Here is a 15,752-nt window from a genome sequence, read left to right as displayed (position 1 = left end):
TTATTGGATTTCTTGATTGGAATTCAGAGGCTCTGAGGGATCAAATATAGCTTAATGGATTGTATGTGAAAGGCAGGTGACTAATGTTTACTGAAATAATGAGAACTCACTGTTCTGTTAATGTACCTGTTTCTGGGAATGGACCCTTCCACAGCTTCCTAATCACCCCTTACTGGATGGCTTCTATTGATAGAAATCTTGTGGCTTGTAGCCTGGAATGGGAGGGCAGGGCATGATTGATTTGATGGAATTTTTTAGATAGGCTGCTTGCACAGAAGCCCAGAGTGTTTGCCAATACAGAATGTGTTAAGTGATACATATTGGGAAGACACTGTGCTAAGTTTAGCCTTTTCTCTGCTTTTGCTATCCTGTTTGTCCTTCTTTGAGCAATTGCAGAGATGTAAGATGAATATATCCTTTGCTCAAATCCTCTACATCACTGTATGCATCACCACAGTGACAGGAGTTCTTTTTCAGAACAGTAGCAGCAGAAAACAACCATGCTAGGACAGCTAAGAATGTCCAACCAGGACTTGGAAGGAAGTTTTGAACAGTTTTCAGGACTGTGGGTTATATATTAGAGATTTTTTTTTCCATCTGACTCCTGTATGGAATTTGTGGGTAGGAATGTTTGTAGGGCTTGAAAGCCATGGTTTCTGAAAGGCCTTTTTTTGTTTGTTTTCTGCTTTCAAGCACACTTTGAGTAAGGAGGTGCTGTGTTAGTTCACTGAAGCCATTGTTGCATAGAAAACTGGATTTAAGCTAAGCAGCACAGATAGAGGTGCTTGGCCTGCCTTTGCCTCTGCAGCCTTGGATTTGCTGCTCTGCCCATCCTTATTTACTGAGAGGGACCATTTGTTTTGCTTTGTTGAGTAAAAGTCATTGAGAGATTTAGATGAAAATTGCTTTGTAAGAATGAATAGTTGTTTGAGGAAGTTGTTGCTGAGGAAATAGAAGTGCTGAGAATATTGTCAGAGATCTCTAATTGTGCTAAAGTAAAACTGGTCATAAAATCACTGGTATTTGGATTGCTTCCGTGTTGGTGACCTTTTATTAGTCATCTTCTTGGCTGCTCATTTAAATGAACAAGCCTCTGATGATTTTGTGTTTTTATTGGTTCATTTCCTTTAAAAGCTATAAAGGAAAATCAATTTTTCTCACAATAAAATCCTTTCACCAAAATGGCAACTTGGAAGAGAACAATGCATCTTATTCTTAACCCAGTGTGGTCTTTTCACAGGATTAGAGAATGCTTCATTTATGTGACAGTGCTGGAAGGGTAATTTTTAGTTCTGGACAGTTCTGTAAAGTTCAAGCTGTTTCTGGTCAAGGGAACATGTAGCACTGAATCCTCTTTGCTTTATGTGGGGGGAAGACTGCTCTTAAGGTCCCTCCTGAGCAATTTTAGGGGAAGTAGCTACAAATGTAGTGCAAATGTGTTCGTATCACCAGAGCTTCAGTGAAAAAAGTAGCAGGGAAAAAACATCTTTGGTTAAATAAATAAATAAAGTAGAACAGACTGGGGGAAAAAAGCCTGAAGTTGCATTAATTTAGATTGATAATAGTGGTCTCTCTAAAAATATATAGCTATGGTGCTCTAAGTGCAAGCTTGGTTGGTGGGAGGGTGATTTCTGTGCAGTTGTAGGGAGTCTTGAATTACAAATGTGTCAGACCTACATACTGTGCTGTGCCAAAGTGGGATGAGATGTAGGAGTCTTGTGTAACTATTTCATTTGCAGCAGCTTTTGTTGATTTACAACTACTGCTGTTTGTTGCATTTTGAATGGAATATGAAAACTATGCCTGTTCTCTTATGTCTGTAACTACTGCTGTGTGTTACAAAACAAGTGCCCTTTGAACTTGTGAGAGTTCAGAGAACCCAGAGAGGTTAAGCTGGCTGTTTTGGGATGACTGTAAAGTAATATGGGAATATTCTTGTTCTCATCACAGTCCCTGAAGCGGCAGAGCCAGCTGGCACTCTATTTCTTTAACACCATTCTGGCTCACGGGGACCTACGAAACAACAGACTGAACCAGCTTTCAGTCAATCTCTGGAATCTCGCTCAGAAACACGGCTTCGCTGACACCAAGACTATGGTAAGGGAGGGAAACAGACAGTGCAGAGAAATTTTAGTTCTTGGTATCTTTTTCCACTCTTTATTTGGGAAAAGGTAACATTTTCTTGATCTGAATAAAGCTCATGTCTTTACAAGTTAATCTCTTAAAAAAATCAAATTATCTTAAAAACCTCAATGAGTTATTTTTCTAAATGCTGCTTAATGAACAAGCACCTTCTCTTATTTCAAGTGGTCTGTATCTTTCTAGCATTTTAATAGTATGTCAAGCATTAAGAAACCTGAAAGCGTTGGGTGCTCTTTGTTCAGTACAGAAAACTAGCTTTAAGAGAAATACTGCATCTTTGTTTTGGGGAGGAACTTCCTGGTGAAAGCTTGTAAAGTGGCATTTGAGAGCCTTTAAGAAAGGTATACATGATAACGAGCTCTGGGGTAAGCAGTGCCAAGTGCTCATGCAGACACTGAAATTTAGGGAAAATCCTGAGACTGTCTGTCTAAAACACACTCACAAAGATGAAATGATAGCCTATGAAATGAGAAAAGACCCTAAAAATCTCCAAACCCCTTTGTTTTCAAACCCAGGTGAAAACCCTGGAATACATCAAGAGGCGGAGCAAACAACCTGAAATGAGTCACTTCACAGAGTTGGCCCTTCGGCTTCCTCTGCAGTCCAGGACCTGATGAGTGCCTCTTCCAAGGAGCCACCTGTGCAAGGGAGCATGGAACCAAGGCCAAACTCACTGCTCTACATTCTGACTGGAGGAGCTCAGTGTATTTTTACTTTCCCTACTGAGACACATTTACTTGGGCACAGTAAAGGTAAAACTGTTCTGAGTGCAATAATTTAACCTGAATTTCTGTATCCAGTTTTACCATAGTATTGTTATTTTAAGTGCTGATTTACATTCAGTAAGCAGTATTTTGAACCTCTATGGTTGCAAAAGCCTTTTGAGATGTAATCTATTGTAATTTTAACAAAAAAGGAAGAAGATAATCTGTACAAACGAATTCACAGCCTCAAATGTTCATCCCTCTTGCAGGATAGTCTTTCTCCTCTGCAGAAAGCAGCATTTCAATGTAATAATCAGACTAAGTTGTCTCTCTGCTTTGGGATGCTGCCAGCATTTGTCTGGCTGGTTCCAGTAGCAGAGAAAAATGGCTGAGGTGTTACTGTTCTAATTTCTACCATACATTTTCACAGACATGTTTATGTTTTCATTTTAGTCCAGTGGTGTTCTGTAAAATGGAAAGAATCTTTTAAGTGTTGCAAAGGAAAATGGAAATGTATGCAAAGTACTCTGTATTTGCAAAGTACACTATCATGGAATAAAACAATTTGCAGTTCATCTGTGTGTTCTGGGGGAGTTTGTGTGTACAAATTTATCACCTTACCCTTGTGGAATTTAGTTACACGTACTGTTATTATTTCTAATAAAATTTCACTCTCACCACTTCTGCCCCATGGTAAGGAACCATGCTGCGACCTTACATCTATTGCTACTTTTGCTTAGTGGTATTTTAATGTGTTAAATCCTTGTACAGATATTAAGATGTACTTTTGCACAAAAATCTTTTTGTTTTGTTAAGGCTAAAGAATCTGTTTTGCTAAAACCATACATTTAAGGAGTTAGCAAGCTAATGAATACCACCCAAATTATTAAACCATTCTTGCTGCATGTTTATCTTCTCAGTGGTTACTGAAGCAGGGTACATTTAATAGATGTGATTTTGTGTTCAGGCTGTAAAGAACCAAAGGAGGCCCCCTTGGTTCTGGTACAGACTGCACAGATAAGCTGAAAATACTGCAGGAATACAAGGTAATTGTGAAGTGGCATCAACTGAGAACACCACCTTTCCAACCTTTACTACATGGCTTTTTAAATTATACTGATTTTCCTTAAATAATGCTGTAGATAATGAAATTATAGTACTTCATAAAATGTTATCATGTCCCATTTCAATTTAGCTTTCCTTCTTGCTGCACTGCACAGAAAACTCTCAGCCAGGATGATTCTTCCTGTTGGCCTTGGAAGCATAAACCATAAACTGCGTAAGTGGATCAACCTGGGAGCTCTCTGAACTGCCAACTGGTCACAATGAGCAGCTGTGGTGTGGCAGAAGTTGGCCTCTGGGGGCCAATGTACTGCTCCAAACCCCCCATGGAATTGTTCCAGACTCTGGGAGATGAAACTCAGCAGGCTTCCGAAGGGCCCAACCCTTCCTCCTCCCCAGGCAGGCACCAATTCTTGCCTGTTGTCTTTCGAGCACAGTGTAACTTCAGTTCTTTATTGATGCAAGACTGCCATGAGAAATGCTGCTGGCTGTTTTACTGCTTTTTATTAGTGCAAAAATAGCTCAAGGACAGGCAGAAATCTCTGCTTAGATACCAAGAGGAAAGTCTAAATATCTAGCTTAGAAGCTAACACAACCACTCTGAGAAACTGGACATGAGAGATGGTCAAAACCAGAGCTGCACTAAAACTTAACCCCATCTGCCATAACAAATGGCACAGCCAGTAATAAGGTGTGTGAGCTTTTCACTACTTTTTGTAACTTCAAGCAGTACATGGCCAGACTGCTCTGGCCTCCTGAATTCTGAACACGTACACAAGTGTATTTTGTACTCTTGCTAAAAGGCCAGTTCAAGTACAGGTTGTCTGAAAATCCAAAGGTCAGAAATTTCATTCAGACTGATGCATACCCAATAAGCACATTATTAAAATTATGTTGCTTTCTATAATTTAGTGAGTCTAGATCCATGTATTTGGTGCTGCTCTCCAAAATGCTTTTACTTTCATTTTCAGATAACAGCTGCTGATTGAAAATCCAACTGCCAGAGCCTAGTTCAAATATAGAGGATGTTCAGTGCTATCCATCACTATAAAGATGTTAGTTTCTTAACTATTGAGTTAAAAGTCTGCCTTCATCAAATTTGAGGGCACACCACTAGTGTGTCTTCAAAGTAAAGCACCATCACTTTGTACCACTCACCAAGTGTAAAAAATATGAAGATTTTAGAAAACAATAAAATCCTTTTAAATCAATAAGATATAGATAACAGTAAGTTTATTAAATCAGCATTTTAAAAAAATTACCAAATTCCAACTAATTACAGGCATGGCACTCAGCTTCAGTCTTTGAAGGAGGCTGTCTCTTGCTTTGTAGAACAAACATGGTGAAGGTTTCAAAACTTACTGTTCAGATGAGGTGTGGACCCAGCTCCACTGGTTTATGCAGTTGAAACCTTGTACCTCAAGCACTTCACAAACTAAATTTCTTAGGCATTTTGTTATTTTATTTCAAGTACAAAGATGTGGAAAGTAAAAACAAATTTTGTTCTTTTTATTATTTCAAGAGTTTTAATCTTCAAGTTTTATAGATCTAGATGTATATTTGTCTATGTATACTTTTTTGCTGGCAGTAGGTTGAAATCCGAGACCAATTCCTCTGTGTTGCTTCAAGTCCATTGCTTTATCAAACTCCATCTTCAGAGCCTGCTGTAACTTCTCCTCCCCTTCCTTGTTCAGAGCCATGTTTGGTTTGTTCGTAGTTGCTGAGAGATTTTGGATAGGCACAGAACCCTTTTTAAAGCCACCCATCAGTCTAAAAAACTTCATTTCTTCCTCAGAACTTCTGAAAGTAGCTGTACTCCACTGTCCAAGCTTTGTATCCTGTGAGGCAAAACAGGGTTAACACTAAAATTAAGGAATACCAAGACTAAGGAAGACAATTTCTGGCTGTGTACCGTGAGAACAGAACCAGCTACAAAAGCCTGATGGTGACAGAGCTGGAAGCTGTTATTCCATGGACAGCACCTGTTGAAGGATATGGTAAAAGACTGACCTAACTCTGCCTGAGTGTACCTTCATTAGCATTTCAGGCCATTTAACCTGGAGACAGGGGTTAATGTGCTTTGAGAATCTCCTTTCCCTCTGTCCTTAGGAATCTTGGCTTTCTGCTCTCTCTTTACCCAGCTCAAAGAGCCAGACAGCATCTCTTATTCTAAGAAAATTGTCAGACTTAATCCTCTTTCCCTGTCACTTTATATGGTTATCTTTTCATTTTCCCACTGCCTAGTCAGGGAGCTGTTGTTTCCAGCAGTGTTTTGTAATGTTAGTTGTGGAGACAGTTTTTAATCTGGCTTAGAAGCTTTAAGCCATATTTGCATTCTCATCCCACTAATTACAACTAATATTGTAAGCATGCACAACCAGAGGGCCTCCCCTATCCAACAGGACTGAGTCTAGTTCTCTAAAAGCCTCCCCTCCCTTGCAGTGTGCCGTGTTCTTTGTATTCACTGTATTTGCACTTTATTCTGTGAACTAGTTCACCCCTTCAAGATTTTCCTTCTGTCTGCAGCCTGGCTCCTTTCTGAGGAGGCAATGTCCAGGAAAATGAGGTTTCAGTTGTTTGTGGAAAACCCCAGATACACCATAGGATTTACAAAGTTCATGAACTTTGGCTTACCTAAGAACAGCCTTCATTATTAAAGGGTATATTTGACTCCTGAGCTACAGCTCTGCAGTCATTTATAAATATTTTTGGCAGGATTTCTGCTCACAATTTTCTCTTTAAAATTGGGCACGATACTAAATGGCAGAATGTCTGATTATTAATTAAACAGACTAAGCTGGCTACATCAAAAGACAAAATGTGAATTCAGTGGTATGTTTATGTCAGCCTGAAATCCTTCCAACAGAACAGTTGTAGCTTGCATTAAACAGTCACTCTCCAGCAGACAGCCAACACGACACACAGCACACTACAAAATACTGCAGGCAAGCTACAGCAGGGTTTTTTAAGTTAAAAGAAAAATGCAAGGGTGGAGTATCATTCACCATCACAGGCCAGAATACCTGGTATTGAAAGGAAGCTACCCATAATACTTCAGTCTTTTGGCCTTTTGGCAAGCTGCTGTATAAGCCCAGTCTGTGACAGATACACACACAGACACACACGAGCCACAGACAAATAAACCTAAGTCCTCCCTTTGCAATGGGAGACATCTGCACAGATGCAAATATAATTATGGCTTGTCAAAACTCTGGTTTTAAGTGAGCTGCTGGCAGGCACTACACACAGCTTGTGCTGAAGCATTTCCAGCTCACTCTTTGTGGAGCTGATGAATTAGTTTTCACAGCTTCTATTCTTCTGCATGCTACTAAACAGAGACAGACCAGTGCCAAAGAACTGAGATCTCCTGCCAAGGATGTCATTTTTCTCAATGACTTCAGAGACTATTAGACAGTTGCAGTTCCAGAGCTACACAGACTCCCTCCCACTATGTTAGAATCTACAGAAGTTGTTTCTGGCATTTGTTTGAGGCATATTCCAGCTTTCTAGGCATTCTGGCAGTCTTGCAAAACAGCAGGAGTCTGAATTACTAGCAAAGCTTTCTCTCCACCTTAATCTTCTTACCTCTGGCTAAACACTACTGCAAGCTTCCACCACCTTACTGGGAATCTGTCAGGAGCCAGGCTGAGTAGGATGCAAAAGCAAAGAATAAAGAATCATCTCTCGAAGAGGTGGGGCAAAGATGCAGAAGCCAGGAGAGGACTGACTCTAAATACCACACACGTGTGTTAACAGCTGTCAGCCTTCACCTTTCCACGTGTCCCTGCTGCTGAATGTGTGCAAAGTCTTGCAGGTAAGAAATCAGATACACGTCAGTGACTGCTGCATCCACAGCCCAGACATTACTCATATTTCACAGTAAGCAGAAAATGCTTCTGTAGCAATTTTTGATGGCTCATTCTCCAGGGGAACCAGGGCAAATGTTGGTTTTGAGGCCTGATGATGGGAGCACAATGCCAGGGAGTTTGCTGCTCAGCTCTCGGACTCTTGGCACTGTACCCACTTGTTCTGTAGCCTGACCTTAAGCCTGCAGTCAGAAGGAACTCTGTTGTGCCAAGCTACATGCAAAGAAGAGCACAGTGTTCTTCATGGGCACCTGTCCTGGGACACAGCATTTCCATCGGGTGGAGGCCTAAGCTCATACATACCCGTCCCACTGTGGAACTGAAAGCCTTGGTTCTGCCAGATTCTCTATCAATTTCTTCTTGCAGGGCCTGCCGCCTCACCTGGTGTGCAGAAAAATTACACATGCAGCATAAGACACTGTGTCCTGTGTGTTACATGACAATTTATTCACAATGAAATAGTAAGAGGAGAATAAAATAATTAGTTATCGTCAGAATTTTGCAAGGATAATTAAAAGTTGCATGAGATCCTTTCACACACTCAACACAAGAACTGTAATTTTTTAGTGATATGTTGAATGAGTGTTTTGCTGTATCAGGTTAAGTTTAATTTTCTAACTGCAGGCAACAGCTATGCTGAAACTGCCAACACTGATGAGAGGCAGAGAAATGTGTATTTAACCTACTAAGTTACTTAGTTCTGACACTGACTGGAGCTGTACATTTTGGACTTAACCCATGCATAAAGCACACTTTAAGCAGAGCTTCATTTAGTGAAATCTGTGCATAGATAAGCAACAAAGCAGGTTTTTTGTATCAATTCCTATGCATATGTTAAATGCTGACTTGCTTTAGATCTTACCCGATTAAGACAAAGCATACCTTGTCTATGCTAATTTCATCACAGTTTCCTTTCTTTTCCTGCACAATAATTACACCATCTCGATGTTCCTGTAAAACAGGAAAAAGCTTGTATGATTATTTTTATCCATTCTGGTTAATTAGAATTTACACAGCTCTTACCACAAAAGCAGTTAAAACACTAAGCAATCAGTAGTACTGGGGCAAGAAGAAATAGTCAGATCTAAAAGGAAAATGCCAATTAAATCTGTGTATTCCTATGGAGAAACCTCACAGAGATTTTTTTCTTTTAATCAAGATAAATGATTTTTAGTTTCACACATTAAAAGGGACCTGCCAACAACACTGGCACACACAGTAACATTTGCAGCCAGAGTAATTTCAAATGAAACCATTTCGTAGAAGCTTAAATTTATACTTGAAGAAAGGCACAGAGAGAATGAAAGTTTAAAAAAATTAGAAATTGGAGGCAAAATAAATAAAGGTCTCTCTGAAACAAATAAACAAACAAAAACCAATCAAGAGGCAGCTGCACTGTGCTCCCTCATGGATGATGGTCCCCAAGGAGCTTCCAGTCTGGAAGGAGCACAGGGAGTGGCAAGTGTCATCCATCAGGTGTCTCCTACAATGGCAGCAAACAGGACACCATTCCACATTTGGGAGCAAGGAACAGGGAGCTGATGGGAGAGACAGAGCAGTTCCAGAAGGAATGGATGGGCTGGATGGCAGGATCCACAGGCAACCACACACTGATCACACCTCCACAAAGTGCAGCCCTTCAGCAGCTTTTGCTCCAGTGGCTGCAGTGCCTAGACCACTGCCCCCAGCCTTGCTTTTCCAAATTTGTAATTAGGATAAGCTTTTGGGACATCCAGTATAACAGGATAAGTAATAAGTCCGGGATAGTGGCAAATGAGAGCCATAAGCTTTAGGCCAGCCTGGAAAAAGTGGCCAAAGGGAAGATCTATTGACACAGCTAACATAATAAACCAAGCATGAACCAGCCAGGGAAACGACAAGGAAAAGATTTGTAACGTACTTCTGTCAGCAGAACCTGCTGTTACTTTTTTGAGGCTTTAGTTTTATTAAAAGCCATCAATGCTTTGCCTCATTTTCCAAAGGTACCTTTTACACTCTGCTTTCACACACACAAGTACATGCACTATTAAAAACACGAGAACACTGCAGGAAGGAGAGCTCATGCTCTTGGATGAAAAGAAGAAACCAAAAACAACCCCCAATTTACTTCTAGATGGCCTGGTACTGTCTTTTCAGATCTACTAAAACAAGCAGGAAAACTGTCCTGACAGGATTCTGCAAACAACTGCAGCATTTTTTTTTTGTAGCCAGAAGGAGGGAGCACCCCCATCCCTGCTAATTCCCAGCACACTGCTGACCTGCTGAGGGCTACTGAGTGGAAAAAACTGCCCTCGTGGAGGTGTGCCAAGCCTCCTCCACCTTCATGGAAAAGGAGCACATTCACATGTGGTAGGGTTATGCTGGCTGCTGGCAAACAACATCAAAGCTGAGTCCTCACTCCTCCTCACTCTGCCTGGGTTGACTGCAGTGGCATCCAATGAGAAAACCACCAATCATTGATATTAAACAGATATCACTCCACACTGTCTTTAAAATTTGCTTTTTTGCTTGCAGCACAAACCCAGCAAAGGATTTTTCAAGGCATGCAGAGTGTGTGACATGCTGTAGACTAAAATGTTTCAGGACGATGGCACAGTTAAATGCAACACCACATTATCAGCCATTTATTAGTGCAGTGTCTTTTGGCCTGGCAGGGACTGGAACTCGCTGGAGCTGATTAACCCAGACTTCTCAATAGTCAGATTTTCTCTTAAGTATTTTTTTATTATTAAAGGAGCTGCCTGTGGGAATGAGCAAGAAAATATGCATCACCCTACTCCCTTCTTCTCAACTGTCTGCAAGGTATTTTTGCTGTGGTTTCCATTTTAACTGGGCATGCAAGTTTACATCTCATGGTAGGGCTTATCTTGCCTCTACACAATGTCAGCAGCTGCAAGAATCCAAATAATGTCCAACAGTCTCAAAAAAGCAATGCCAATTTAATTAGAAAATATATCCAGCAATAAAACCACCTCGTCCTTTTGAAAGGTCAAAAGGAGAAATCCAAGCTGAAGGCCCCAAACATCTGCTCACCTCATGACTGATAAGCATACACACTCCCCTCACAAGCCCCTGTTAAAAAGCCTGTATCTGGGTCTCCACATAAATCTGTATTTAATTATTAGCACTGGACACCAGACAGCTGCCAGGTTTGCACAGAACTTGAGGAAACTGCATCTGAGTGCACGACAAAGCAAAGCACACCATGAAGTGAGCTTGAGAAGCAGCTCACACTATGGCCTGCTCTACCCTTAGTTCACAAAAATCTCCAATGATACTTTATGAACAAGTGCTTGACATTTAAATAAGCCAAGCATTCAAAATTCTTGATAAAAAGCAACGGGCATGCACCTTCCCAACCTATGGAAATAAAAAACAACCCCACAACGAGTTGCAATCTGCTGTTTTCAAAGTTAAGTTTAAGCAGGTAAAAATACAGATAGATACCAACTGACTCTGAGCAGATAAAGAACAAAGATTAAATCAATAAAACATTATCTTAATAGTCTAATTTTGGAGAAAAAAACATCAAAGAAAAAACCATCTGTATTTCAAATATTTAATCAGCTCCTCCCCATGCTTGTTTTACCTCAGAAATGGCAGTACTGCAAGACTCTGGGATGGGATTTCCTTTAACACTCAGTCTGGTTACAATCCCCCTTCCCTTCAGTTACAATCTACACAGCTCTGACATCTGTTAGTTTTCTTGCACAGATTTATTGTTTTAAACAATAAAACTGTGCATAGGTCTCCAGTATTTTTCTATCAGAATTTATACTTCAATGCTCTTGGCCCAGCCTACACTTAGGATTCCCAGGATTTCCTCTGAAGTTTTGTTTGAATTAGTCAACAGGTTTTGGCCAACCCTGCCCTTTTGTTTCTAACATCACATCATTCCACACTAACAGCAGCAAAGCTCAAGGAAATGTCTAACAAATACAGTTAGATGCACTCATGCTGCCAACGTTACCAACCTGCTCAGGGTAAATGGCATGGCACTAAACCCCTCTTTTATGAAGAGTGTTGCCCCTTATGCTAAGAGCAACTGAACATTTATGACTGTACAAATCTATTTTCTTTTTGGGCCAACACTTGCTGTTAGTTGCAATATTTACATTTGCACAGCTGAAGCACTACATGATTACAGCAGCAGGCATCAAGGCTTCCCCGTGAGACACGGGATCAGCTCAGCTGGAGCACGCAGCTGGCAGTGCCCAGGTTGTGTGCTGGATCCCTGTAGGGGCCATTCACTGAAGAGCTCCGTGATCCCTGTGGGCCCTTCCAGCTCAGAACGTTCTGAGCCTCTCTCAGCTGTGGCATGCTGCAATCGCTGAGCTGATCCTGCTTCCCACCAGGCAGCGGGGCCCTCAGTGACCTCCGTGCTGGGAGCAGGCAGAACAGCCTGCAAAGGAGGAAACTGCCTGAAAGGCTTTCAGTTCCTGAGCAGGAGGGTGCAGAGCTGCCCTCCCAACAACTCACCAGTGACTCATTCCCTGGTAATTCTGTCTTCATCTTTTTTGCATTTGCTTTTGAACCTAGCTCTTCAGCAAAGTCCTGTGATGGTACTTTTTTTCTTTTCTTCCCTTTTCTGTCACAGAGCACAGGATTATTATTGCATAATGCCCCATCTACAGCATCCCCTGCAACACATTGAGCTTGTTCCATTTCACTCTCTCTCTTCTTTTTATTGCTTTCTAGCAGTATTTTTTGGTTTTTAGAGGCACTGTCATTGTTTAAAGAGGCTTCTGAATATGTTGTTTCCTTCTCCTTTTTCTTAGTCTCCTTTTTCTTTTTGCTGACTTCAATATTATCCTTGAAATTCTTCCTGCATTTTCTTCCAGACAGCTCTTCTTCCTCAAGCTCAACTTTCTGTTGTGCTGGGAGATGCTTATAAGGCATGCTGTGACTCCAATCTTGCTTATCTTCTTCACAGACTGAGGAAGAAATATCTTTGCTTCTCTTTTTCTTCTTCCTCTCTTTGATATTCCCAGAGTCCTTAATTTTGTCCTCTTCCTCTCTGCTTGTCAATGCAAATTCCCAGGAATTATGTTTCTTCCTTTTTCTGAAGTCACTTAATGCAATGGGGCTACCAGGAACGTGATGTATGTTGTCCTGATTATCTGCCAGTGGTAAAAAGCAGTCAGACTTATCTTTCTTTTTCTTCTTCTTTCTTCTCACACAACTCTCCGCACCATTCTGGGCATTATCTGTGTCACAGCTTTCACCCCCAAAAGCTGCTTCTTGTGCAATGTATGTGTGGGGTTTGTTACAAACTTTTGCAGATTGCTTTTGTTCACTGTCCTGGATGTCCTCCAGTGAAAAACTGCCTTTCTTCTTTTTTTTCTTCTTTACCTCCCCATCCAATTCCAAATTCAAAGCAGTATTCTTTCTCTTTTTTTTTAAAGAGGGTTCATTTTTCTTAGCACCATCTGTGTGATGATTTGATAGCTCCACGGCACTACTCTCATTATCCTCCAAGGAGAAGTTACACCGGACTTTTTTTTTCTTCTTTTTAAGTATTTTAATTTGTTCCTCTGATTCTTCTTGAAGTTCTAAATCCAAATAACCTTTTCCATTCACAAAGTTTTCTAAATGAGCTTCTCTCAGTAATTCAGAGCCAACTTTCTTCTTGTTTTTCTTATTATTCTTTGGTTTCAATTTGTGTAAACATTCATCTTTTAAACTGTCCTTTTTCCTTGTCTTTGTTTTTTTCTTGAGGTGGCCATTGTCCTGAGTTTTAATGACCGTTTGAACATCTTCCTCAATTTTAATGACTGTCTTCACCTTTTTCTTTTTCTGTACAGGTTCCTCATGTATTTCTTTTCTCTTTTTCTTTACTATCATTCTAAAAAAGGAAATGAAGATGTTAGTGAACTGCTTCAAAGAGATGACGCAAGTCCTAACCTATTTGGCCTTCCTTTATTCTGAAACCATTCCTTATCTCCCATTGTCCCCAACACTCTAATTTCAGTCTGCTTTCCATGATGGGGAGCCAGAACTGCACGGAGCCTAGAAAATACTGGGCTGTGTTTTCTGTACTGTCCTTTAGTGTACCTTGTCCTTGTCAGTTTGCAACTCTTTGTCTTTTTGGCAGTTGCAGAGCACGACGTTTTCACAGAAATACCTACCCTCTCAAAATCTTTCCTAAATGGCAAAACATAAACGTGTGTATGTCTATGTATGTATAGTTAGGGTGGTTTTCCAAGACTTTTCACTAATTTAACACTGGACTTCACATCACTTTAGCCATCACATCACTTTAGTGCCCACTCACCATTACAAGATCCTTCCAAAGCACCTGAATTACCACCTCAAATTTGCTTCCATCTGTGGTTTCTTATCTTTGCTCTCCCTTTCTTTTCTCAGGACACTTACGCCAATGAATCAGTTACAGCAGAGAAGCCTTTGGCACCTCTTTGTCAACACTCCCCGCCTTTGCTGACCAACTCAATTGCTCCCACTCGGTTTTTAATGGCTAATGCACAAGATGTCCTTAAGGCACCCTGTCAAGAACATCCATCCTAGCACAGCCCCGCTCCCTGTCCCTGCCTGTCCGGGCCTCCCGCCGGGGCCGCCCTCAGCCCGTGCCCGTCCCGGGCAGCCGCGGGGACGGGCGGGCACCGCGCGGCCCGCCCCGCTCCGGAGCCCGGCAGCGCCCGGCCGGGCCGGGCCGAGGGGAGGGGATGCCGAGCCGGGCCGGGCCGGGCCGAGGGGATGCCGAGCCGGGCCGGGCCGGGCCGAGGGGAGGGGATGCCGAGCCGGGCCGGGCCGGGCCGGGCCGAGGGGATGCCGAGCCGGGCCGGGCCGAGGGGAGGGGATGCCGAGCCGGGCCGGGCCGGGCCGAGGGGATGCCGAGCCGGGCCATGCCGAGCCGGGCCGTGCCGGGCCGAGGGGATGCCGGGCCGTGCCGGGCCGTGCCGTTCCAGGCCAAGGGGATGCCGAGCCGGGCCGTGCCGGGCCGAGGGGATGCCGGGCCATGCCGAGCCGGGCCGTTCCGGGCCAAGGGGATGCCGTGCCGAGCCGGGCCGTGCCGGGCCAAGGGGATGCCGAGCCGGGCCGTGCCGGGCCGAGCCGCGCTCACCTCCGCGGCCACGTGCAGCCCCCGCCGCCGCCCCGGAAGCGATCGCGCCGCCCCGCCCCGCGCGGGCGCTGCCGGAGCCGTTGCCGCGGCAACGCGCGGGACGCGGCCATGGCGGCGGGCGGGCAGCGGGGCGGCACCGGGCGCGCAGGTGGGAGCCCCGGCCCCGGCCCCGGCCCCGCTCTGAGCCCCCCCGGCGGGGGCCCCGCGGTGCCTCCCCGAGCTCTCGGGGCCCGTCAGGCCGCCCCTCGCCGCTGCCCGGCCGGCCCCGCTCTCCTCAGCGCCGCTGCGGGCCGGGGCGCGGGGCTGTGCCCGCCCCAGAGAGAGCCCACAGCTCTCCACCGACACCAGGGCCGCGAGCGCTTCTGCTCGTGGGCGTTCTGTTGCTTTTATTGTCGGAGCTTCCCGTGGCAGAGAGGCAGCGCCTCGGGTTTGCCTGGCCGTGCCGCTGCCCCCGCGCTCTGGGGTTATCCTGGTGCGGAGCTCGGTTCTGCCGTGGCAGAGCGCAGAGGGGAAGGTGTCATTGCTGGTACAAAAGTTAGATGAACACAAAACATTCTGTTCTCAGAGCCCCATTCCAATAGCAAAACTCATTTTCTGCCGAAGGCTGAGGACGCTGGAAAGCCGGGAGACCAGCGCTGCAGTCCTGCAGTTCCCCAGTGGACTTCTCTTCATTTAGTGCTAAATAATGCCTAAAGTAGGCATTTTGCATTAAAATGGCCATTTTTGACGTAGGAATAAGGCTGAATATTCTAACTCAAGGCACCTGTAGCACTCACGGATTTGGCGGTGCCGTTAAATCACCCAGCTGGGATGGAGGAACAGTGAAGCTGCGGGTTTGGCTCTGAGGGGTCTGCATTGTGGAACCTCTTAAGTTTCCTCATATCGGGTCTGTTGTCT

At 43.7% G+C, this 15,752-nt stretch overlaps 3 protein-coding genes across 10 annotated transcripts in view; 2 read left to right on the top strand and 1 right to left on the bottom strand.

The window, feature by feature from the left end:
* Positions 1–3,421, top strand: part of VPS35L (VPS35 endosomal protein sorting factor like) — a 46,680-nt gene extending 43,259 nt beyond the window's left edge. Inside the window, exons 30-31 of the mRNA XM_069030389.1 lie at positions 1,951–2,097; positions 2,658–3,421. Of these exons, the coding sequence (XP_068886490.1) occupies positions 1,951–2,097; positions 2,658–2,756 (246 nt within the window). The 3' untranslated portion in view covers positions 2,757–3,421. The remainder of the gene's footprint in view (positions 1–1,950; positions 2,098–2,657) is intronic.
* A 1,703-nt stretch (positions 3,422–5,124) lies between these two features.
* KNOP1 (lysine rich nucleolar protein 1) lies at positions 5,125–15,711 on the bottom strand. Of its 4 annotated transcripts, none has more exons than XM_069029492.1 (5): positions 15,632–15,711; positions 12,254–13,619; positions 8,657–8,725; positions 8,078–8,155; positions 5,125–5,746 (listed from the first exon to the last, which is right to left on the bottom strand). In XM_069029492.1, the coding sequence occupies exons 1-5, from the start codon at positions 15,709–15,711 to the stop codon at positions 5,435–5,437; spliced, it is 1,905 nt and encodes a 634-aa protein (XP_068885593.1). In that variant the 3' UTR covers positions 5,125–5,434. The 4 variants fall into 4 exon arrangements, with proteins under 4 accessions (XP_068885593.1, XP_068885595.1, XP_068885594.1 ...); XM_069029494.1 differs by lacking the exon at positions 15,632–15,711 and adding an exon at positions 14,856–14,903; XM_069029493.1 differs by lacking the exon at positions 15,632–15,711 and adding an exon at positions 14,049–14,358.
* Positions 14,963–15,752, top strand: part of IQCK (IQ motif containing K) — a 38,113-nt gene continuing 37,323 nt past the window's right edge. For 2 of the 5 annotated variants that reach the window (XM_069029498.1, XM_069029499.1), the window contains exon 1: positions 14,963–15,003. In XM_069029498.1, the coding sequence (XP_068885599.1) occupies positions 14,964–15,003 (40 nt within the window). In that variant the 5' untranslated portion in view covers position 14,963. Of the gene's footprint in view, positions 15,004–15,525; positions 15,550–15,663; positions 15,742–15,752 lie in introns of those variants that run through there. The other 3 variants (XM_069029501.1, XM_069029503.1, XM_069029505.1) reach the window with 3 other exon arrangements.

Source organism: Aphelocoma coerulescens, chromosome 14 (genome assembly GCF_041296385.1).
Source record: "Aphelocoma coerulescens isolate FSJ_1873_10779 chromosome 14, UR_Acoe_1.0, whole genome shotgun sequence".
Classification (NCBI taxonomy): Eukaryota; Metazoa; Chordata; class Aves; order Passeriformes; family Corvidae; genus Aphelocoma; species Aphelocoma coerulescens.
The sequence above is the reverse complement of the archived record's forward strand: the minus strand, read 5'-3'. Positions and strand labels throughout refer to the sequence as shown.

Excerpts from the sequence above, each read along its gene's own strand:
- KNOP1 (XM_069029492.1), bottom strand. The coding sequence starts at position 15,711 with ATGCAGACCCCTCAGAGCCAAACCCGCAGCTTCACTGTTCCTCCATCC. Across the intron at positions 8,156-8,656 it reads ATGAAATTAGCATAGACAAG|GTGAGGCGGCAGGCCCTGCA; the intron begins GTATGCTTTGTC and ends TCTGCACACCAG. Across the intron at positions 5,747-8,077 it reads TCAGTTCCACAGTGGGACGG|GATACAAAGCTTGGACAGTG; the intron begins GTATGTATGAGC and ends TTTGCCTCACAG.